At 33.2% G+C, this 25,347-nt stretch overlaps 2 protein-coding genes across 3 annotated transcripts; both read right to left on the reverse strand.

Annotated features, from left to right (window-relative positions):
* Window positions 1–620: 620 nt before the first annotated feature.
* LOC106719805 (cilia- and flagella-associated protein 61-like) lies at window positions 621–13,367 on the reverse strand. The gene is made up of 32 exons (XM_045681072.1): window positions 13,222–13,367; window positions 12,997–13,131; window positions 12,689–12,849; window positions 12,151–12,295; window positions 11,747–11,882; window positions 11,440–11,594; window positions 11,067–11,163; window positions 10,285–10,508; window positions 10,046–10,146; window positions 9,352–9,457; window positions 9,156–9,267; window positions 8,827–8,903; window positions 8,500–8,676; window positions 8,063–8,141; window positions 7,496–7,621; window positions 7,059–7,159; window positions 6,719–6,850; window positions 6,272–6,466; window positions 6,083–6,187; window positions 5,954–5,974; window positions 5,693–5,856; window positions 5,213–5,397; window positions 4,577–4,772; window positions 4,111–4,280; window positions 3,687–3,793; window positions 3,537–3,605; window positions 3,069–3,201; window positions 2,511–2,684; window positions 2,300–2,413; window positions 1,429–1,533; window positions 1,085–1,111; window positions 621–770 (listed from the first exon to the last, which is right to left on the reverse strand). The coding sequence occupies exons 1-32, from the start codon at window positions 13,365–13,367 to the stop codon at window positions 621–623; spliced, it is 4,125 nt and encodes a 1,374-aa protein (XP_045537028.1).
* Window positions 13,368–18,015: 4,648 nt separating this feature from the next.
* On the reverse strand, window positions 18,016–23,351 carry LOC106719865 (REST corepressor 1). 2 transcript variants are annotated; one of them, XM_014514334.2, is made up of 10 exons: window positions 23,070–23,351; window positions 22,635–22,772; window positions 22,346–22,560; window positions 22,082–22,270; window positions 20,640–20,752; window positions 20,105–20,333; window positions 19,524–19,677; window positions 19,248–19,400; window positions 18,796–18,887; window positions 18,016–18,333 (listed from the first exon to the last, which is right to left on the reverse strand). In XM_014514334.2, the coding sequence occupies exons 1-10, from the start codon at window positions 23,173–23,175 to the stop codon at window positions 18,241–18,243; spliced, it is 1,482 nt and encodes a 493-aa protein (XP_014369820.2). In that variant the 5' UTR covers window positions 23,176–23,351; the 3' UTR covers window positions 18,016–18,240. The 2 variants fall into 2 exon arrangements, with proteins under 2 accessions (XP_014369820.2, XP_014369819.2); XM_014514333.2 differs by having other exon boundaries at window positions 22,635–22,787.
* Between the last annotated feature and the right edge of the window lie 1,996 nt (window positions 23,352–25,347).

Below are 25,347 nucleotides of genomic sequence, written 5' to 3' on the forward strand. Positions count from 1 at the left end.
GTGAACCAAATTTGATCTCATCGTATTTTAATAATTAAAATTGTATTAAATGTTTATTTATTTTTGTTTTATCTTCATGATGAGTATGGTAGTCGTTTTTTGAATGGCCATCCTGTGCATTTCAATGTATATATAATTTATAAGAGAACTTATCAGAATAATGAACATGTGTAAAATTAAAATAAATTGTCTAAAATGTATGGTGAAGTTTTTTTTAATACAAACTCTGTTTTATATTATTATTTTAATCGAAATAAAAAGGCCACGCAGATTTCCTCTTTTATATTTTGATGGAGATATATTAACAAATGACTGGTCTAATCGGCCGCCTCTACCGAATAGTATATAAGTAAAGTAGATAAGAAAAAAAAGAATTGATTGGTCTTTCAAAAAAGTTTCTCACACGAAACACACACTCTATTTGCACCATATTCAAACGAAAACTTTCTATAAAGCATTCATAGTAATCGTAAAATGATTACTATGAATGCTTTATAGAAGGTTTCGTGTGTTATTTATTTATTGAAACTTCAGGATAATTACAAAATACAAAATAAAAAAACAATGACTCGCTAGACATTATACTCACCAGTGTATAACTAATAAAGTAAGCAGTAAAATCATTCAGGTTTAGGCAGAGCATACTGAGGGTTGGTGGCGTAGTTCTGCTTTAGATAGCGGGAGAGATGCGCTACTACGATACGCTCTCCACACACTGCCTTCCAGAATCCCAGTGCCTCATCTCGTATAGCGGCGCTTTGCCCACATTCCTTCAAAAGAATACATATTAAAGTTTGGTAACTTAGCTGCTTATAGACGAAAGTGAAACTAATCTTTCCTGTTGAACAATTTGGTGATTTGAATCTTTCATCAACAAATATCTTATAGTTAAAACGTCTTTACTAAGTTATCACCAAGTTATTTTTTTATAAATCTAAAAATTATTATCACAATATAGTACAAGTCGTGATTGCTAAATTTCTTGGTATTTCCTTTTGGATTTTTAGATCACTGGGCTACATGCGTAGCACTGTGTTAGTGTCTAAAGTGTTTGATTTATACTTTGCGTTTACACTACACTTACCGAAGGTATATCCTCGGGTACATTAGCCTGTAGAAAGAAAAATTATAAATTATAAACAACGAAATAAAAGCAGACACAGTAGAAGGTCGATAGGCATTTCTAAATGGATAAAGAACTTCTTGATTTAAGAATAACAAAATAAAATTACCACTTCTTGGCTCGTTCTTCCGACAAACTTATCTATAACAGAACGGAAAGTACCCAGATCTTGCACCTCCTGTAATTTTACAATTCAAAAATAGGTATAAAAATAGACTGACCTAAAATAATTTCAGTCTATAAATTAATAGCAAATGTAAATAAAACAAGGCAATAATTTTATTTTAGAATTCTCAGAAACTTACAGCGGGTCCATATCCAGAATAGACAGCATCTATGCCATACTCAGAGTCTGCGGGTGGTCGGTTATCTCCGAATAGATAAAATGTTGATTTCAACAAATCGTAAACCTTAAATATGAAACTATAAGTTATATTTCTGCTTGCACTGTTTAAGTTAAAGTAATCGGCCCTTAGAACCCATAGATGTCTTTATCCATTCCCTATAAGGAATCTGGACTTAGTCTTTTGGGAGCATACTTCAAGGACTAAGAGAAAATGCCTCTGTTGGCTTGGCTGTTGGTTGGATTATTTAGTTTCTTAAAAACAAACCAACTTTTTTGTGAAATGCAACACTCGTATTAATTATACAGTGAAGGAAAGGAATTTCCACTATTTACAAATACAAATATACTTTATTGTGCACTATCATGGAGTTACAAAAAAAGAAAGTACACCAGAATTTTCACAAAAGCGGTCTTATCGCTAAGCAGCGATCTCTGCCAGACAACCTTTGGCTAGAAATTAAGTAAACCAAATCGGTAGGGTGCACACGAACATTGAAAAAAAAATACAAAGTCAGTAGAGTCCGAAAAAAATACAAAGTTGTATATTCATACAAATCGCTACGATTAATAATATTAATAAGACTATAATCTAATATATAAAATTCTCGTGTCACAGTTTTCGTTCCCGTACTCCTCCGAAACGGCTTGACCGATTCTCATGAAATTTTGTGAGCATATTCAGTAGGTCTGAGAATCGGCCAACATCTATTTTTCATAGCCCCCCCCCGCCCCATTTTTTTAACTGCGCGCGGACGGAGTCGCGGGCGACAGCTAGTAACATAATAAATCAATACTAAATTATTTATCATTAAACATTAGTAAATACTTACAGTACCCACATCTTGTTCATTTATATCATTCATTAAGTTCTTAAACGTCATTTGATACATCGCTGACATCCAAGGTTGCGAGAAGAATTCGTACAAATCATCTATCTGTTTCATCTAAAATAAAAAACATATAATCTATGTCACTCTTTCTGATAAAACTAAAACAACTATATGTATTTTCGGCAGTGCAATCTCACGGTAACATTCGTACCTGATATCTAACAAGTAGCTTATTAAAGAACGCCTCATGTTTGCCAAACAACTGAGCGAGGTTCTCTGACGGGAACGGCTTCTTAGACAAGCACGTGACCAACACAACGCAGTGCAGTGCGTTCAATTGCAAACGGAAATAGTTGCCGTTCTTGTCTGTTTGCAAAGTATGACCCTGGGAATAAATACTTATTTCTTACCATTTCAAACTCATCTAGCTTTTTCTGTACCGGAAATATGTGATAGTATTGTCAAATTATAAAATTAAAACTTTTATCGAATCATATCAATATCAGATTAATTAAACAAACTTTATGGGTATCCAAAATATAATTAAGAAATAAAAATTAGGGATAATATATATTTTAAAGTGACTTGAAAAATGGTAGTCATTAAAAATTGATTTCGTAAAAACAGTAGAATAAAAATACTACCGATTTTAGAAAACAAAACAAAAACATTTACTTCAGATAATAATAAGTACATTCCAAATTTAAATACACGCCTTATAATTTCGACTATTTTCAAGATTAAAAATATTTTCTGATGCTGAAAATACCTGTAGTGGTAATGCCATTTGCACAGCCATTGGTATCTCAATCCCAGGTCTTCTAATTTTCAGATAGTAGAGAGGACCCGGCAATGTGGCAGAATGTGTGATCGGCGAATAGAACTTCATCACCGGCTGCCAACTAAAGTGTTACAAACACACAAATATGAACCTAAAGTCAAAATTTAGTTGTTAGTAACATGCGTTTTAGGCTCTTAGAACATTTGTATGAAGTAATCTTCTTTTAAGTTGCATATAACATACGGTATGTATATCTATACCAAAATTAAAATAGGAAAAATTTGATTGTTTGTTTGCATTGAATAGGCTCCGAAACTACTGAACCGATTTGAAAAATTATTTCAACATTGGAAAGCTACACTATCCCAGGGTGGCATTGGCTATATTTTATTTTTTTTTTTAATCCCGCACATTGATGTCGCAGGCAACTGCTAGTTGATATAAATATAAACTAACCGTCTACATGTAGGCAGTTGGAATCGCGATTCATTACTGTAGGTGCTGCCATAAACAGAACTTTTACATCTGTAAAGAGTTGCGTAATTTACTTTTACAAATAATGTACTTTCATTTTCAACACAATGATTTTTTTATTTATAATCTTACCCTAGAACAGATGAGCTATATCGTGAGATTATTTCCGATGGGCATAGATCAAGATCTGCAATCGAATTCATAAACGGATCTAACTTTTGTAGGAAGAGGGCCGCCAACTAAAACATTAATACATTTTATTATATAAGCCTGTACATCACTTATATTAAGTTCAGAATATTTGAAATTGATCTGCAATGCAAATCAGCTTTAGGCATCTTACGTTATATACATTCCTAGATAGACTATCTGAAAGGCTAGTAATAAGATACAGACAAAATTGAAGCAAGAAAGAATAAGTTAGGCATGCAAATAAGTAAGGCATAAATAAACAAACACTTCTTACATTAATTTTCAATACAAAATAAGAAAAAATGGACCTAGTGTGATTAGCTGGTATTATTTTGACACCATAATAACCAAGCTATACCCTCACCGCTTCACCAACGTCCTCCGAGCAGAAATACTTCTGCGCGTGCGCTTGGGCGTACAAGCGACGGGAGTACTTGGTGCACGTGCCTGCGCCGTGCACGCTAGGATCGTTCGTCTCGAATCCAGTGCCCACCACCAAGCCCCCGTCGTATACCAAACCGCTCTCTGTTATTGCTGAAAAATCAACACTTTAAACTGTAATTGCTGAAATTTATATACTAACCTAAGTTTAGAAATAACAATATGATCAGTGCTACTATCAATATTATAACCTCACAGAAGACCGTCCTATTTTAAGCTGTAGAATAAAACCAAGCCTCACTAACTGTTGACACTCTAATTAAAGCTAACTATGTCGCTAATGAAGTTGTCACGTAACTATTATTGAATCGTTCTATCATTACAACTAAATGTAATTAGATTTAATTAAATTTTAAATAAGATGCATTTTTACCAACTCAAAATACTACCTTTAAAGGAGTTGACGTCAATTGCCTTAATGCCGTAGTAGAAGAATGCAAAGCAAGAGAGGGTGATTGCCTGCGTGTGCGTCATAAAATGCAGCAGCTCTATACGATTGCCTGATAATCTCCAACCCGTGTAATAGCAGCGCCTGTACACTTGGATGCCTAACTCTGATATACTTGATTGTACTCGCTCGTCAACCTATAAACCAGTAGGGAATGAAGCAAATGAATTTTATAAGTTTTAAGGTTAATGTCCTTAAAATATTGTAGCTAAATTACGATAAATATAATCAATCTTTATTAAACATAGACTTATATATATACTAGCTGTCGCCCGCGACTCCGTCCGCGCGCAGTTAAAAAAAAAATGAAAAATAGATGTTGGCCGATTCTCAGACCTACTGAATATGCTCACAAAATTTCATGAGAATCGGTCAAGCCGTTTCGGAGGAGTACGGGAACGAAAACTGTGACTCGAGAATTTTATATATTAGATTCATTTAATACATAATACCTGGAAACATATGAACGTCAGGATAGGTTACGTAAACGTCTCTCTATTCTTATCGATTTAAATTTTAAAGTACTGGTTAGGTTGCCTGACTGCTGAAAGTGTACAAATATAAAATAGTTACATACTGTTTCGTTATTGAAGCAGTTTACTCTCAAAGCATTAGTGTCTTCAGGCGGGAACGGTTCGACAAACGTTATCATATCAGCTGCAATCCCTAATTCAAGTAATGCAGCGATACAAGAATAAGCATCTATACAGTCACCGTAAACTATGATTTTATTGTCTTCATTCAAACCGTTGAACGATTCCTCTGAAAAACCAGAATTAAACCTGGATATTCTTGCCCTTAAACGAAAGCACTTGAGCTAGTGAATAATACTTATGTATATGGAACACACTAGGATACTAACAGCAGTATCCGACAATACCTGTATTGTGATACTTCTTAAAATAACATCATCTTATCTCGTCTTTTAAATTTTCTAAACGAACAATCGAGATGCATTCTCACTCACATTCTAAACAAGTCCCGGTATTTACAAAATTGACTCGACTCTATAAAATATCAAATAAAATTTGAATTTTTTTTTTTTCAATAGACTTACTTAAATCAGTTATCATCCTCAGCAATTTTCTGAGGCCCGTGTTTGCGTCGAACAGTGAGTTAATGAGCATCAAGTTCTCGGGCATCTCCGTAAACGCTGATACTCTGTCAGGTCGATACAATGGGTTGTCCATAGGTAATTTGTCGCAGTTAATTGTTTTTTCCCTGCGCCGAAATTATGAACTATAATACTTACTTAACTATTGTACAAAAGATTTTCCTCATAATAATTTCCTCCATAACACAAGTGATAGGACCTGACTTTTTTGATTTAAGAAACAAACTTGTATTAGAGAAATACATAGAAATTTAAGGAATTTCAGAGACAGTAGAAATAGTACATCCAGAAATAGGAATTTAGACTTACTTTAACAATCGATCTCGCGCTAACTGTTCCTTCAAGTAATCAGGATGTTGGAACTGCTGACCACACGTCAACACCAGATCATCGTAATGTTTCACAAGCCCACCTTTCAAATATATGCATTTCTTTTGCCTGAAAATACATAAAAAAGAACGAGGTTACAATTACTAGGCTGTAATTAATGCTCGCTCCGTTGACAGTAAAATATTTACGAACCTGTCGATTTTTACCATGATCCCAGGCACAACATCCATGTAGAAGTAGTAAGGCACACTCTTCAGGTATCTGTCAGTGTAGCGACCATCACGTGGCACACAGAGGTCCGCAGCGCGGAGGCACTCGCCCACAGTCGGCAGTCCGTGTTGCGACACCAGGGTTATGTTTGTGAATGTCAAGTACGGGGATGTTGGCCTAGAGGCAAAGGTAACAGTGCTACAGCCAACTGTTGCTCAATTGGTTCACTTCTCTCGTCTTCTAGTGATAAACACGAATTTACAACACAATCTTCAATTTATTCAATTTGATAAGTAAAGTTGACATATACTTTTATTATATTTAGGATACTTGTCTAATTAAGAAAACTATGTTACATTGCTTTATGGTAATTGATTGTTTTATTTATCATAGCTGGTGCTAAAAATATCAAATCCGCAAGTAACTTACCCCATTATTAATGTCTCTAAAAATGAAAGACCAGTGCGGCTGGCCCCAACGACAACTATGTTCCGGTTTATGTAGATCTTTGGCAGACTGGTCATCGGCCGGTCTACCGTCCAAAGTGCGAAAGGTGCCGAGCTGAAATAACTCGTGTTAGAATTCAATTATTACTATAACTTCTTGGCAACTAAGTGCTTTGATGAAATATTTACATCTTCGGACTTTTAGATTTAGGTAACAACTTTCCATCCCCTTTTTTCTTTCACATTTTTTATTTCTAATTCATACGATCTTAAACTTTTGTAAAGAAAGGTGTTTTATCTGCTATGAATTAGAATAAAATTACCTTTCCTTGTAATTCTTGTCCTTATCATTTTTGCCAGCATGACGGTATGGAGGTACAGGAGTCATGTGACTTGCCATTGACATTAAGTTGCGAACAGGACTCTAGAAATTTCAAAGACTAATAACGGACGAATATACACTTCTGAAACATTTACAGATTTAATTTTGATGAAATCTTTAGACTTCAGTATTAAGAAACCCATTAAATTAATATTCAGTATCAAAACTAATATTTATTAATGTTTACATCATTAAAGTTACAATTACAGTTGCTAGGATACATACACTCTTAATGCAAAAGGAAAAAGGTTTTCAATAACAGTATTACCAATGCATTCATCGTACTTTCACTTTAAATTATTGTATGTATTATTAGACGCTATAACTCAATGATTACTTTAGTAATTATAAAAGACTGTTCTAAAAACAAATTGTTACCGAATCTCCTTTGGCCAAGAGGCGACAGGTCCAAAATAATTGTGTGTAAGGACTTTGGCGCAGGACATCACGCATGTACCAACGACTGTGTGGTTCTATTGCAGGCGACAAAACGCCCGCCAAAATCTGCAATTCGGTCAATTTACTTCAATGCAGTTCTTTTTATAGTAATACTAGCTTTTACTCGCGACTCCGTCCGCGCGGAATAAAAAAAATGCACACAAAATAAAAAAGTTCCTATGTACGTCTCCTAGTTCTAAGCTACCTCCTCATCAATTTTCAGCTAAATCAGTTCGACCGATCTTGAGTTATAAATAGTGTAACTAACACGACTTTCTTTTATATATATAGAATAGCTTAAAATTAGGTGATCCCCGCTGCATCTCAACATCGATAATGTGTTGCCGGCTATAATGGGAGATGTATACAATTCTTTCTTAGAAGTAAGAACACTAAGTCATATTGTACTGTGACTTGGTGTCTTCTTAATAGATTGTTTGGCGAAGCAATACGTTCAGTTCCTTGAGTTTCATAATAGTACTAATGTCAATAAAAATGATTACTTACGTTACCATCACTTCCTGCACGGTATGGTTCGGGTTCTAAGGCGTATTGAACTCGCAAGGATATAGGATCTTCTACAGGCCTGCGGTACACTATAACTTTATTTTCTACAGTTTATGTACGAGTATAGCAACATCCATCATGAACAATAAACAGTGTTTAAGGTATTTGAAATAAGTATGACAACCACATCGAATTTGACTGGAATTAGTCGGGTTTGCATCGATGTCTTCTGCTCACGGTAAAAGCTGTCAAACATGTCTCTGAACAACGTTTTTTTTTTTCGTCGTCGCCTAATTAGTTATGGATTGATATTGGTTTCTGATCTACGTTTGAAAGTTGGTAGAGAAATGGAGTACTTTACTCTATTTCTAGGTTATATTTTTATTTCTATCTATAGCCGGGCGTAAGGGTGGATTGCTACTATATTAATTGGTTACGAGAGCACGACGACCCCGACGGGCTGGTTTCTGCTGGCCAGCACGTAGGTTTCGAGCACGTCGCTAGAGAAGCTGGACTCGATCAGCTCGAGTAACTCGTTCTTGCGCGGCGCGTGCTCCAGGATGTCGCTCAGGAATTGCATGTCGTACTCCTCCGCGAATCGCACGCTTACCTCACTGTTTGTTTTATTAAACTTGCAATTAAATTTAGTACCGTTCATTAATTTTGGGTACATAAAAATCTCTAAATGCCCTCATGAAGCAGGAAGAAGTTTCATCCATTGTTACGTAATATTTTACTATATGAAAAATATAAGCAGAACTTACCCCTTAACAGAATTTATATGCGCAACAAATAGAGATTCATTCACGAAACGCCCGCTAGTGTTGTAAGGCGTAACTAGCTGCAAAGATATCATGTTACCCTTGTATTCTGGTTTATTCATCTTTAGTTAGCAATTAAAACAAAACATGTATACTAAAAACGAAATTAACTTCAATTAAAATAGTTGACTCTTTTGGCACAGTAAAATGTTTACGTCAATCATCACCATCAAGTCAATAATGTTACGTATCTAACTTAACCTTCATAGGTGATTCTTTACACGATATGGCGAACAATAATTATTAATTTATTGTAATAATAATCAAAATACCGTGAAATGTTCAAGCAAAGGAAAAGATGGTTCGCTTGAAGGCAAGCACATAACGCAATAGTCTCTGCCTGGGAACGTTTCGAATGCCGCTTCTAACAATTGAAAACCGAATCTGTCAAAATTAAAAATCTACACATGTATGATCTTTTAGAAACAAAAAATATTTAAAATTGTCTTATAACCTTATTGTCCTTACCTTTCGTCGTAATCTGGATGCATTGCGAACAGTTCGATTATAAAAGCATTGGGCGGGCCGGAATACCTCGGCGGCTCCGGCATCTTGCCCGGTGGCGCATTCGACACTATCAAAATAAATAATATTATTAATAATCCTCACGCCTTTAAGATATGGGACGGATAGATATGTTTTTTCCATGCTAACAAAAAAGGATATCATATTTGAGTTGCAATATTATAAACAATAAAACTGTTGCTCGCAACTTCTGTAAAAAAATCTAGTAATAAATATAGCCTAGCACCCGAGGATAGAGTAGCTTTCCAACAATGAGAGAATTTTTCAAATCGGTTCAATTGTTTCTCAGCCTATTCAATGCAAACAAAAAAAATCAAATCTTTCCTCTTTATAGTATCAATATAGACAAACAGTATTATTGTTGCAGATTGCCGACAAGCATCTATTTCGTGTCGTCGAATATTAGATGGTAGCTAACATTTTGTAAGGGAATAAGTAGGCTAACATCGCTTCATTTTTTAACTAAACTACTCAAACTAACCCTATAAGCCCTAATCACAATTGAAGACTAATAATTTATTTTCACTAATATTTACCTATCTATGAGTATCTCATAGTTTCTCTATACATTTCAAAAAACTAATTCCCAATATGACGTTACAATATTTGTATAAAACGAAATTCTACGGGTACTTACAAGATTTTTTCATTTTATCTTTCTTTACACACTTGTCATCGGTAAAAGACAAAGAATCTCGTCGTCTATCGTCTAATATTTTAGACAAATTAGCAACTCCGCTAAAAAAAAAAAAAAAATGGAGACTTTTAAATAGCATCAAAAAGATGCAATGAGAGGGTAATTGAATACCTAATAGTTGGGTCAGTATAATTCATATGAAGTTTTAACCTATGTATTTAACTGTATAATTTGCTAACCCCATCGCCGCTTTCGATAGTTCTTCATAAGAGAGCAAGCGAGGTATTCTTAACAAATGTGTATCAATGTTAACAATATCGAATTCTAATTCCTCTTCGTCGTCATCCAAAAGGTTCATGATGTCCAACTGAGCTTTAGTACTGAGATGCGACACTTGCGAAGACAAATCTTTTTCTTTTATCCTTTGAGTGAAACTGTCCACCCTTTCAAGTTCTTCTTGTATCTAAGAACAAATGACGACAAAAACTGAACAAATTACATAAAATATCTATATCATATCTTGCCTCTCCTTTTAGGCGAATGTATTATTCATTTTTGTTTTAATACAATTTTTTAGCTGACATAAAATGGTGTTATTTAACAAAATTATAGAATATTGTTTCTGTTCTCCCTATAGAATGAGAAAAGATAAGGAAAATTAAAGTTCTTATCTTTTCCTTCGTTACCTTTTATTTCGCAATTACTCTTATTTGCAGATGTTGATGAGGAACTTACAGTCACGGTACGTTTAACTCAAAACATAAACAAAGTAGCCCGCATTGGTATAGGCGCATTTTGTACGCGTTAAAACACGGCGTTGGCGGCAAATAAGCGATGAATGGTTTAAATCACTCTTGTTTCCTTCGCCCACTGCTCAAAATGCAACAGTGCGTAATAAAAAAGCGTCAAATTTTAAAATGGTTGCCGTATGAACATGACAATGCTTTTGATCTATTTGAACACGTTTTAACGTGATGTAAAAAAGCGCCCGTGTGAATGCGGGCTTGATGAACAGACTTACCATACCAGATTTAACCTCTGAAACCCCGTCAATGGGAAGGCTAAAGCCTTCGGAAAGTTCACCAACTTGATTAACGTTGTTTTGTATACCTAGAAGACTATAAAAAAGTATAAATCACAAATAGTTTTCACAAAAAGTATAATCACAATAAAATATTTAATGTAGGCCTAAACTGGTTTGTTCCACCTTATATCACGTCGTAGCTCAACGTCAGGTTGTTTTTGAAGCAATAAATTGTTAATCACAAACTGCCACACTCAGTCTTTATTTGTTATTAAAGAAGTCTCTTTTGATATAGAAAATGAAATCTCCACTAAGAGACGAGTCGCTAAACAGAATAACCTGACAAACAGACAAAACTACACAGACAAACCTGAGTGTCGACTCGCCGTCTTTGCTTTGTTTAATATTGGTTTTATCTTCAAGATGCCTGAGACCTGCGAACGGGGAAAGTTCAAAGCTCTCCTCTAGAGCCTCGAAGTTGATTTGGGTGTTAAGACACATCACCCCAACGGCCACTTCCTTATGCTGTACAAAAAAAAATACTCTTCACAATACAGAAAAAAGTAATACCATTTATTTGTTGAATGAACACACTAATGTTACAAGCAAATGCATGGACTATTATATACCTTTATATATTTTTAATATAAGCTATAATTTTTTTTAACATACAATACCTCGCAGACAAGTATGACCCGCTCAGATTCGGGGTGGCGCGATATGAGTTCGCTAATGTAATAATCTCCGTAGAGGTCACGCATGCGTCGCGAACGTCTCTCAATTATTGGGAGCAAGTCGTCGTTGTCTTCTTCCCTAAGAAATATATGATGTTTTTTTTTAAATCTTATAAGAGTACACCCTATACGATCGCAATATTCAAGAAATAAAATTATAATCACTTATGTATGTACACTTTGTTGGGTACCACAAAAGAAACTCCTTGGAAGTATTTTATTTTAATATCTGATTTGCCTTTCGCTTTACATTGCTTTTTTACCGATCCACGTACTGGCTTTCCAGACGGAGTGAAAAATGATCAGTCTGGTTCTTATTTCAACATATTTTATATAAAATATCTTACACAGCTCTTCTTATACGCAGTTTTAAGCATACATCATTTCTCTCCGCGATCTGTAGAGTTGGCAATTTGTCCCCGGGTACACCTCGTTCTATCACCTGTACGCGCCTAAACGACATTTCGTATCGTGGCTGACCAGGCACTAGAACTGATCAAAATGGATCATAATATCATTCTATTGTACATTTCATACGGGTAGTATTCCCATCCCTTCAAATGTTTTCGTTTACCAAGTACATTTCGGCAAATTTAATGGTAAAAAATAAATAAATGATTAATAACATTTTTATAAGAATTTCTATTTAGCTGTGACTTATAAAAATAGGTCCTTATTCCTTTTACATTGATCTTACACGATTGTATATTGGGAATATAATGTTAAACGAAGCTTATATCAATCTAGGATGTTGCTTTATATAAAAAGTATGTTACTAAGACACATATTATTTTACTACAGTTTACAATCTTTCGTCCACATATTATGTTAAATTTAGATGGTGTTGTTAAACGCTAGTTAAATCAGAATAGTTACATTTCTTACCAGTATTGCTTGGAATGCTTTTAACCATAGCGATGTATTGAAGATATGGGTCATGCATGAACACAGATCTCAGCATATTATCAACAATCTCTCGTCCATAAGTTGTACTCCAGCATATTAAATGTACGAATAACGTATTCCTGGCTGTTAGTTCCACGGCTCTAAAATATGAAAGCTCTTTCATTAACAAACACAAAACATTTCTTATACAAAGTACCATTTTGAAAAAAAAACTGTCTAAAAATCTCACAATTCTTCATTCGAACGTACTATCAAATAATTTAGTAGTAGTTAGGTTAAATTCGTACTTATATTTCGTCCAGACATAATCCTCCCATGATGTTGCACAAATTGAGGGTATTAGGGGAAAATCTTGTAGCGCTAAAAACCCAACCACGTGTTCCCCTTCATTCAATTGGCATATGGATAACACGCAGGTCTTTCTGTAACATGTAAAAATGACACGCAAAGTCCTGGTAGCTTAATTTATTTACCCCGCGGTTAATATAAATCTATTATTCTCTAATACTCACATCAAGTGAAGAATATCATTAGCCGTATTGATTCGAAAGTTCTCAGCCATAGTTTTATTAACTAGGTCATATATTTTTATACCATCTTCTATTTCAGCCAAACGCAATGATCCCAACTCAGAAACGAATCCAGGTCTAGAGGCCATTTTCAAAAAAACACATGCAAATAAATTCTAACAAAGTGCACAATAGTTCTTCCTTCAATGTTGAAGTTGCCAATTTTGCAAGAGTAATAATCAATCTATGGTTTTGACATTTTACGAGCATAGTGCAACGAGGTTTTTGTTCTTTTGTCATGGCTGAGTTCCACTGTTAGAACACCTATACTAGGGATTCCGAAAGAGGTCGATATCGATCCTCTGAGGTCGATATTAAACTTAAAGCATAGCAATGCTTTACTGTTCTCACTGTCTTCTTCTACTGACCTAAGTCAGAATTAATAATAATAATTGATCTTAAAAGTAGGTACTTTGGCCATGGGAGTCTGTGGTAACGGTTCATTTTGGAAAAGGGGGTCACTTGTGCAAAATAGTTTGTGGATCCCTGACCTATACAAAACAATTAAATAACATGTGACACCTATGGTCAGGTAAGAGCAACGTCACAAGATATTTGTAGAGCATTTTCGTAACGCTGATTTCAGAGGTCCGTACTAGAATATGTGGAATATATACCGCAGTGGAAATAATGCTGCATGTGGCATTGAATTATTTATGTGGGTAGGTGCAAAATAAGAAATACAAATAAATTAGACTTAATTTATTTAATGTCCTTATATTCAAGCTGAATTTTAGAATACACAAAAACGTAAATCATTGACAAAAGCTGCGTCGCAAGCGACGAATCTTTTTTTATATGTTGAGCCTAAAAAATAATTAAAACTAAAAACACTTCATTCAATCAATTGGTATGCTTAATATACAAATAACGTATAACCTAATAAAAATAATTTAATTCTGTAACAATTCTTTATTTCTAATTATCATCAATACATAGACTTCATTGCGTGGATCTCTTTGGAGCGATTAGGTAGACATCTCCCTTCCTATATAAATATAAAAAGTAATTTAAAAAAGCAAAAATTGGACTCGACTAACTAAATTACTTTTAAAAAAGAATGAACTTAACATGCAGAGAATCTAATACATCTATTATTTGAGGAGTCAATTTAAAATTTCGTAATAAACTAAAAACTTAACCAGAAATGAAGAATTAATTTTGCTTAGCTACATTTTACTAGCTAAATCAAACAAACCGCTTTATAATTCATTTTTTTTAATAACTTTGTGATGTTTGAAAAATAGTTATAAACATAATTAATTAAATAATTTCGCTATTATTTCAAAATGAATAAGATGAATTTATATTCTGATTTGAAATAGCGAATAAGAGATCTTAAAGTATACAAAAAAATACAATATTATAGACATATTATATTTAATCAGTATTTGTGGTCTTAAATTTAGTTTTGGATTTTTTTTTAATTTTACTTAATAATCGATACCGAAGTTCCTAATGAGATTGATTTAATTATGATAGCTTGTGAGATTATTAATTTAAATAACCAACTAAATAAATTGGTCGCCGTCTACATTTTTCGGCTTCTGAAAGACCGAAAAATTAAAAATACCAAAAAAAAGCAGACGAAAGAATGCAAAAATTAATTGGGATCGTACGCAATGTTTATATAAATTCCGATAAAACGAAAACGTCGCTCAGAGATTTATTACAAAATATATATTTACATGTTTTTGAATGTGAAAGTCCAAATGATGCAGAATTATGACACTTCCTATACAAAAAAAAAGGTTAAGGTTTTGAAAAGGGTATTAACGAAAATAAATTAATATTTTTTATTTTTTTTCGAACTCGAAGATCCTTTTCAGTTTCATGATATAAAGTCAAAAGTTCTCGAATCCACATTAAAGGGAAGATCATAAACAATGCAATCGAAACATTAATTAACTGATAGAAAAACAATATATGAAACGATATACACTTCAATTAACTCAAGTTAAAATTAAAAAAAAAGATTAACCTAGGAAAATATATACATAAGTTTCAGGTCATTCTGAGGTGTTTTACAGGTAACATTTTTAAAGCAGTGATCTAAGAAAAGTTTGTGACCCAAACAATTTGAAATCAACTAGTATCAATGATTATGTGTAAGTAAAAAGAGTCTTATAATAAAAATTATACGAAAAATATAACATAAATAATGTAATAAGACGAAAGTTATTTCAAGTGCCGTGACAATTGTATTCATACATATCGCCATCCTTTTTCTTCTCATTGAACTAAAAAGAGATAACAATATATATTAATACGTCACTGAACTTTCATAGTAATAGCTATTTAGCACTTATATTAAAAGCTGGAAATGTTAAGATGTACAAAAATATTTTCACCTACATCTTTTAACTAGTTTATTATTCAAAAAAATAAAATTAAATAAAGTTTTAATACTAAATCAGCTCACTATTGCATATTTACTTTGATTTGTGTTGTAACACTATTGCTATATTAGTAATGATCAATAAGACACTATATTTCATTTAAATCCGTAGATATATAAACTATAGATGGATTATTTCAAATTGGTATTTTCAAAGTGCGTCCTTCAAGATTTATCATTTTCTCAAAGACCGGCAAACGCATTTGCAGTTCCTCTGGTATTAAACACTTTGGTGATCTCGCTGATCGTTGCCTTATAAAAAAAATATTTTATTAAAATAAAAACTTGAGAGGTGTCAAGGGACACCCGGATGGAACGAAGTTCGTTTCGATTAATTAGTGAAGGAACCAATGTTTATTCTATGCATAAAAAACTTAAGTCTTCACAAGAAGTACATTTTATTTCTATGAATTTTCGTTATATATTGTCACGTCGTTGCCATGGTGAAGTAGCGCTCATTCGTCGTTAACATACTTACTATAGCAAAAAGTGTCGTGACAACTTTTCGTAAGAATTTTTTCCGTCTAGCCCCCTTTCACAACGCGCGATAAGGAATTTCGTTCCAAAATATTTGCCTGTCTATGGGCAACGGTCCATTTGACCGTTTGCTTGTTTATTACTTTTTTATATATAAAAAAAATTGTATTGCAAATGGCAACACTAAGTGAATTTATGCAAAGGACATATTTTTCGTCTAAATTTTGTACAGATTGGTTATCTATAGGTTATATATCTATAATTAAATTGTATATCTAAAAGCAAATGGACAATGTTAGAGTTAAAATATATGTCATATGAAACTATTTACTGTCACTTATCTAATATAAAACTATTTACTTTAACATCACTTAAATTCTGAAATATATCAGATTTTATTTAATTTTCTATTTTAATATGAGATTTTATAAAAAAAAAAAACGATATTGTCTCAAATATTATCCGATTATACTTTGCTTTATAATAAAGTAAAATATAATTTTTAATGGCCGCCATTAAATTGAAACAAACTATGTATTATAAAATCTCATATTAAAATAATTTTATTATTAGATATAGTTTCTAACATGCGAGTATATGTGACGTGTAAAATAAACTTAAGGCAAAGTAGGATTAATATACAACTAATTTAAATTTATCCTAATTTAAATAAAAGATATTTAACACAGAGATCATTACAATTTAGTGAAACAAATTTGTTTTTTATTAAAAAAAATGAACAAAAAAACGTTTTTTTTTTAATTAAATTGTGAAAGCAAATTTTTTTTTTTTGATTAGACAGATTTTAAACCTTTTTGCTGTATTATAAAAAAAGTATACTTTTTCTTTTGCATAATTCATAATAAACTTCTTTGTTTTAATGAAAATTGTAAACGTGTAAGTAAAAAAAAATCATTAACCCATAATAGCAAGATAAAAAAATATTTTTTTTTAGATTAATAATAACGTAATCCATTCACATGAATTTCTAAATTCAGTTCACTTGAATGAATTACGAATGAAATAAAAAAAATTTAAATTTCAAACTAATAGTGCTCTCGTAAACTTAAAAAAAAAATCTTACATCTAATTCTAACTTATAAATATATTTACAAAGGTGAAAAAAAAAAACATTCCTTTTCCGTATACTGACTTATTTTTATTACAAAACTAGATATTTCCCACATCATTACTATCACCTGATATACTTTTGAACTTAAATTAGGACATTACACCACTCAGAGACAGTTAAAGGAGTCTTTGATATCTAAAAGACACCCTTAAACTATTAATTTTCTCATACTAATTAGTAAGAGAAAACTAAAGTATTGCTTAAACAATGATTATTCATCTCTGAGTGTATAATTAATTTATTAAGATAAACATTATAATTTAATTCTATATTTATATAGTTTTTCTTTGTTATAGTTTTATAAATATTATTGCTTGTCAGATGATAAATTGTTAAAAATTGGTGTTTTTGTCAACTTTAGAATATATTTTAGTCTTGTTTTAATAAATTGGAATGAGTTATGTATTTTATGTCAATATTTTACAATAGAAAATGTCAATAAACATGCTTTTTTTTTATTTAATTACTTAAATGAATAAGATAATCCATTTATATTACCAATAGTACCTTATTTCATTTCTTATACATAAGTATTAAATTTTAGAAGTTTTTTTTAACTCTAATAAATCAAGAAATAAATATCAATAGATCAAATTGATTAATTTCGACATAAATATATACAATTTAACATATGTTTACATCTAACGTAACTAAATTCACGAAATAAAAGTAAAAATTACACACTTATATATAATTTCCTTACATATGTAAAGAGATGTGATACTCTGCCTATACCTCTATGATACGGGCGTGAGTTTTTTATTATAGAGGCTAATTCAATATATTTGGCGGTTCAATGTCATCTGCGCACGCGCAGTTCCTTCACCACATCTAACTGCGCATCGACTCATGTGATATTCTGAACCGTCAAGATATTTGGAAACGTCTGTAAATTGTGGCGATGTTATGTATGGCAGTGTGTCTGTTTGTGTGACTGCTTGTGTGTTAGCTTGCATCACTTGGCAGGCTTGTGTTTTGGCGGTGTAGTTGGCGGCCCACCTTGCTCCGCTGACGCACCGATAGCCACACCCTCGCTGTCTACCTCCATCTAAACAAATATTCAATAACTTAGCTGTTATTAACTCATAGATATATAAAATACTAGCTGTTGCCCGTTACTCCGTCCGCGCAAAAAAAAGGTTCTTAACAGACAAACGGACGTGAAAGTTCCGATTTTTTCTTTCGAAGTTTTCTTTATCTATGACAAATTTCATCAAGATCTGTTAAGCCGTTCTGTAGATAGCTTCTAACATCCGTCCATCCATCCATCTATCCATTCAATCATCTAAACATTCACATTTATAAGTAAGATAGATTTCATTAGCTCAGATGTCTCCACCGAGGCCACTCTGGCCCAGTTGCTTGATTGACTTCATCCTTATCTTTTTTTTTATTTCTTCGTGGATATTTGCAGTTTGCACCACAATATCAGATGTAATATTAATAAATATATGTTTATAGTGAAAATTATGAACAATTTTAAATCAAATATACATAAATATTTGTTTACCTTCTCATCTTTTGCGTTGGCCTGTGGGGAAGTGGTGCCATTCCCGCTGGTGTTATCAGCTACATTGTCACCTCCTTCTGTACTTGTTGTACCTACAATTGCAAATTAAATTTATACTATATAACTTCAGGTAAAAAAAGATACAAAGTATTATAGTCACAGCCGAATTCTATGGTTTTTTACAAACGAGCAAGTGCTACCTGAAATAACCAAAATAACAAAGCGACTTCAGCCCTTAGACATCCGCAATTGCAGATGCGTTGTCTACCTTTAATCTACGAAGGAAAGGACGCACAGAAAGAAAATATGTCTCCTTCGTATTCGTCCCCTCCTCCGTAAAATCTAATTCCCCTTTCCATTCTTTCCTTATACGGAACGATGGGATGAAAAGTGAAAGAAGATTAAAATTAGGCCTCACACGCTCAAATACTATGATAATCATTTATATATACCTTGTTGTATGTGATTTGCACTTCCACGATCTGCTTCATGTTCCCGCAGCACCGCGTCCAAGTTGTAGCGACGTCGATACGTTATGAAGAATGTACGCACGTGGGCTTCCGTTTTCGTGCCAAGAGTTTCCGCAATCGCTTGGAAATCTTTGCCTGAATCATATCATTTAATTACTATTGACTCTCACAACTTGTGACAGTTCTTGTGACAGGGAAGCGATTTTCTTTGACAGTATTTGAATTTAAAAATGTCTATGTGGATACTTTTTTCCTTACCATATTTCCTTACTGCTGTAACTGCCATTAACAATTCATCATTTGTCCAACGTGCGTTAATCTTTGCTGGTGGTTCTCCAGGTCTGAGTTCTTCCACTCCCGCGTCTCCCACTTTACGTTTCATAGCACTTAACTGTTGTTTATTCTGTTGAACCTGCGTAATAATTTATACTAAAGTAAAAGGCCTCAAGATCAATAGCGGATATAGCGTAAAGCTCTAAAGTAGAAATCGTTGCATATCTGGATCATCCAAAATCTACATGGAAAAGGAATGGGCGATATTTTTGGTATAGTCCTCCAATGAAGCGAAACTATAATTGCTGAGAAATGTGTGCAGAATACATTTTATTGTTGACGTTAAATGATGGTTCTAAATTCATCTATTTACAAATGAAATATTCATTTAGCACATTCTCACATTACATCACACAAACATGTGTCTCCTCTGAACTGACGCGCATTAACCGAATGATAACGAAACTAAACTATTCGCACTATTGTATCGCAAGCCGCGCGGTGTCAACGTAAAAGTGAGAATGTGTCCCAGTACTGAGTAGCGATGGTGGCGTTACATCTCTTACTTGTCTCTTGAGCGATATGATCTCTCTGTCCATGGCTTTGAGCATGGCTTCGCCCTGATTGATAAGGCCGGGCTGCGGCGGGTCACCGGGCTGCGGGCCGGTCGCCATGGCGACGAGATCGTCATGATTGATGTAAATGCCGCGCGGCAAGCGGTGCTTGTATCGCTGTTGCTTGCCGGGGCCGCGTCGTCCCGACGGACCGCAAAGCGGCCGCATCGTCCCCGTGCGTCTGTCACATTACCAACCATACAACTTTCCGTTCTCACGTTTTATACAACTTTCTTACTAATTTAAAAACAAAACGTCTAATTGTTAATCGATCGGATTGTAAATAGTGTATTAAAATTTATTTTTAAGTAAAAAAAATCCTATGTTTTATTATAATCAAGGATATTTTAAAATAAATATTTACAAGAAGCATACAGTTAGGTATCGATTAAAAACCGTACTTGGATCCTAAGTGTGGGTTATAAAAAAACATGCAAATGATCAATAAAGGGATACTCGAAATTAAATTGTTGATTACGTTACCGACCTGGCGTGCACGAGGCATGCCTGACACAACTTCTGGGAATTGTGCGGCGTCGTTTGTGTGCACAGAATGCCGCAGACGGTGCACCACTTGCCCGCACCGCCGCCGCCCTCGCCCTAAACCCCAACAACATTTTACTGTGCGACCTTCACAACACAACCTACACATAGACCTACACGAGGACAAACAACTCTCTGTGCCTCCTCACACACTTCGTTTAATAACCCATTGACATAAAAAAATGATATTCTGCACACATTAACAACAATACACAACATTTTTAATACTCAAGGGGGCCGTTAAAGGAAGCATGCGGGAACGTCAGTGTTTAGGTGATGGGAACAAGGTAGGGATTATTCGTAAAATGATTGAAACGGATAATATTTTATTAGCATATAAAATGTTACAAAATTCACTTTGCTACACCGACTTTCTATAAGGAAATGATGTATGGTGATTTTTCACAGTTTTTACAGTTTTTACTACATCTGTTTTATACCTGACCGTTTTTTAAATTAAACTATAATTAAAATACAAATTTTCAATCAATATAAAACAGATGAGTAATTCCATTTACACCTAATAATTATTTAGATTATTATATTAAGATTTATTCAACAACCACATTTTAACAGCCATAAATAAAATGTATCACAGTTATGGTTTCAGACATAGTTTGTAGATAAAAATGCAGAGCATTAAACATAGAATAAAAAAGCACAAAAAAAGCAGAAGAAACATTATACACTTATAACAAAAAAAATGATCAATACAACAATAATAATTAAAATAAAATCCTAAAACAACATTTTTAATTATAAATTAAAATATTTAAATTGTAATATATCGATTTGCATTAAATCTGCATTTAAGAATCTTTAGTGAAATGTTAAAAGTACGATTTGAGTTTAAATAAGTAAGGTGCATAAGTTTTTGCAGTGAAAAAGAGAAATTCATTTAACACTTAAAATAATTAGCAGAGTATTATGTGAATTTGTAAAGACATTTAACATCGAAAATTGTATCAACATTTGGGGGGAAGTATTAACCCACCTCGCCTTGCTGTCCCATACGTAGCGAGGAGCCACCCGATGTAAGAGACTTGCCTCCACGGACAATACCTCGATGGTTAATCCATTTCTGTCATGTCCAATACAAGCCATAACATTTGAAACTTTCGTAAGTACCAAATATATATATCTTTAGGTCGGACACCCAAACAACAGTATATTTAATGGATTTATTGAAGTATCTATATATACTAAAATCATATACTCTGCATTTATATTTACTCACTATGTGTTTAATTATAATATTGGACAATCCAGATACTGCAGAATACTGGAGAATAATATTTTGTCCATAAAATTATGAATGGCATACAAAAAAACTGAGCAATATAAATCAACATATATTTACGAGGTAATATTAATACACATACATACCTTTTCATCATTGTCTGAATCCTTATCAGACCCGCCTGGCTCAGAGCCCGCTACGGATTCCCTCTTGCCTGTACCTGAACCGGTAGCATTACGACCTTCACCGACTACATCCATCAATGATGTGCGTGCTCTTGTTTTTTTCCATGAATAATAATATTTTACCAATGATGCAATGGATTTGTCAGGTAACTGTTGGAAGATGATAACCATGTTAATATAATGTCTAAAATTAAATTTCACAATTTGTATAAAAAGGTAATGCACCATTTGCCTTATTCTATGGAAGCTCTTTCCGTGAAATTGAAAAGCTTGTTCAAACAGGACTTTATCTTCAACTGTCCACTCATCAGGGAAAGGTGTGAAGTTAGCAAGATCCATGGAAGCACGATTGAGATCATGTTTATGCCAAAACAACATTCCTAGTGCTTGTTCACCATTGTAGCCATACTTTTCTTTTGCTGTTGTTATATATTCATCCACTAAAACAACAGTATAATTCATTAAAATACAGTCTATAATAGTTTGAGTAACATTTTTTGTTATTCTTACTCACATTTAATGTCGGATATATCAGATGTTGGTGACCAAACCAGCAAAGCTCTGTCGGATATTTGTTCAGGTTTCCTTTGCTCCACGGGCTCCAGCTCAGGGCAAACTGCCTGATAATCACGACCCACTCTTATCTTCTCAGCTGCAAATGGTACTACTGCTTGGTTTCGTATTAAATGAGTTGATGATGAGTACGCAGCATGTAGGCGGATGATGGAAAGCATAAAAAATAAAGCATGATATGAATTTGCTACAATTTTAAATACCAATGCTTGAGTACAGCAACACAAGTGATAATTATGAACACTAATGAATAATTATTATTATGGATAGATGAAGAGACTTGCACCACTCTTAACATGCACAAACCTAATAGAAACATAAATTATTCCAAACACCAATTTATATATTTATGGCATCAAACTTAAAGGTCTTTTACCGTTCTCATCCTCTGAGCTTGAATCAGGGCTTCCATGGCCATTAGGGCTCGGCCCTCTCGATCGCTTCCCGTTTCGAACATCACTGCTTCGTTCAGCCAACACCATGATTAACTAATTTTACACTCAATGCTACTAGCACAACACGAATTACGTACAACTCACTTGTTTACCTATTTTATGTTATGACTAGAAAACAACAAAACGCAAATAAAACTAAATGCGAAGCTTCGCACTTCAATTCAAACGTGATTCAAACCACCGCATCAATAATCTGACAAACCAGCGACAGGTCGCAATGATGCATTACAAGGCGTCTGTACCGCAGGCATTCACTTTGACCCACACAAGAATCACTTACTTCAAAGCAAGGAAAAGCACGATTAGGATTTCAGTAATAGCTCAGAAGAATTTTATACCTTTCTGTGTTATTTACATTTTAAAAAGGATAAATCTAAAAATTAAAACTTTTAAAATAATTAAAGAGATTTCTTTTTGTTTAGGCAACACCGCGGTACAGGCTTACTTAAATGACTTGAAACATATAATTCACAAAAATAGTCTTTTTTCTAAGAATTTCCATCAAATAATACTCGTAAAATCAAATTATTTCGAATTATTTAATTATCATAACAATCATTTTTTTGTTGAAAATAATTAATTTTTTAAAAATAAATATTTTTTAATTTCGTCTCCCCGATACTTAAAAGATGGCGCTACTATGAGTAAATGACCCAGGGTCCGCCAACTTCGAACGAAAAACAAGAAACTTCACACAGAGACAATTTTGTTGTTGTGTTAACTGGGTTCCATAATATGAACGAGATAGAGCATATATCTATGCCGTTTTCGCTCGCGATAGTCCAAGCTATACTTGCCATATAAAAAAAATATTTCATCCTTTTATTATTATAATAAAGTATTTATAATTAAAAATAAGAAAACATGATTTAAAAAAAATCCTATTATTAATTGTCTTATTTCTTACATTTGTATTTATAAATCAAGATATACGATCACTTGTTATCTTATATCTACATCGCAAAAAAATGTAGTAATGGCAATTTTAAATCATAACCGTTAAAAAAATAAGTTTTCAAATTTGTTTCAAAACGTGTTCTCGTATGGTTCCGAAATCTTTGATATTGCATTGTATTTTTGAACTAATAACGCGAGTGTTTAAGTTTTGAGATATTGACTCTGATAAGTGAAATATTGACCTCATTATTATTTTAAGTTTTAACATGTCTGATCAGTACAGAAAATGTGTCAAGTGTGGAGTGACCTTAGCAAAAGATCATACTTTAACTTTTCACCGATTTCCTAAGATTGGGAATGGAAACCCTGAAACAGTTTTAAGGTAAATATTTTTAAAAAATCCATCCACATTTTGCTTCGAAGTAATAATCTGATATAACAAGATTTCTTTTATTCGGTCTCTGATAATCTGTTATTATTACAGATCCCGCATTTGGGCCGAATTCTGTTTCCCTGAAGAAAACTGTACTGATGTAGATTTTTAAAAAAAATTACATACCAGCCACAAAATGCTATGCAGTAAACATTTTACAGAAGAATCTTTTATTAACATATCTAAAACACGTTTAAACAAGTTTTCCATACCTATTGGTTCTGAGCCCATATTGGAAAAACTGAGAAACATACCAGGTTCTTCTAGTCAGGTATGTTGATCAGTCAGGTATGATTGTGAATAATATTTATGTATTTTTAATTATTGTATTTAAATGCTCACCTTAAATGTTTTGAAGGATTGAGTATGTTTAAAAATTTTTCTAGCTGACTGCCAAAGAAGGGTTGTGTTTCTCAAGTTTATGTCTAACTTTTCGGCACATTTCTTCAGTTGTGGGAGTGACCTAAGATATAATATGTAATTAGGTTTTATTTGTTTCATAGAATAAATAATTGATAATAAAAAAAATAGCCAGATCTTCCACTTATTCAATGTACTGTGATTAGGAGAAGAGGTCAGAATCATAAAAAAATACATTATGTCATATAAATCAAGCCATCTTATAAAAGTTTACTATACTATATATTTTAACACATTAACAAAATTTCAGGTTTCACCTACACCAGGACCTTCACATGAGCATATACAGAAGAAACAACAAGTGGAAATGGACCAAAATGCCTTTGTATGTATTTCACTTCTTTTAATAGTATTATTGTTGTTATTATTTTACTATATTTAATTACTTGCAAGAACAGTTTTTCAATAACTGACTAAACATCTTAAAATTCAGATTGCCATAATGTTTT

Source organism: Papilio machaon, chromosome 14, assembly GCF_912999745.1.
Source record: "Papilio machaon chromosome 14, ilPapMach1.1, whole genome shotgun sequence".
NCBI classification, from domain to species: Eukaryota; Metazoa; Arthropoda; class Insecta; order Lepidoptera; family Papilionidae; genus Papilio; species Papilio machaon.

Bases quoted from the DNA above. Each gene is read 5' to 3' on its own strand.
- LOC106719865 (XM_014514333.2), bottom strand. From the start codon at position 23,175: ATGGTGTTGGCTGAACGAAGCAGTGATGTTCGAAACGGGAAGCGATCG. The intron at 20,753-22,081 runs GTATGTATGTGT...GTTGGGGTTTAG, and splicing joins ATTCAGACAATGATGAAAAG to GGCGAGGGCGGCGGCGGTGC. The intron at 19,401-19,523 runs GTAAGGAAAAAA...GATATGATTCAG, and splicing joins TACAGCAGTAAGGAAATATG to GCAAAGATTTCCAAGCGATT.
- LOC106719805 (XM_045681072.1), bottom strand. From the start codon at position 13,367: ATGGCCTCTAGACCTGGATTCGTTTCTGAGTTGGGATCATTGCGTTTG. The intron at 6,851-7,058 runs GTAATTTTATTC...GAGTTATTTCAG, and splicing joins GACAAGAATTACAAGGAAAG to CTCGGCACCTTTCGCACTTT. The intron at 4,773-5,212 runs GTATGTAACTAT...ACTGGTTTATAG, and splicing joins ACTGCTTCAATAACGAAACA to GTTGACGAGCGAGTACAATC.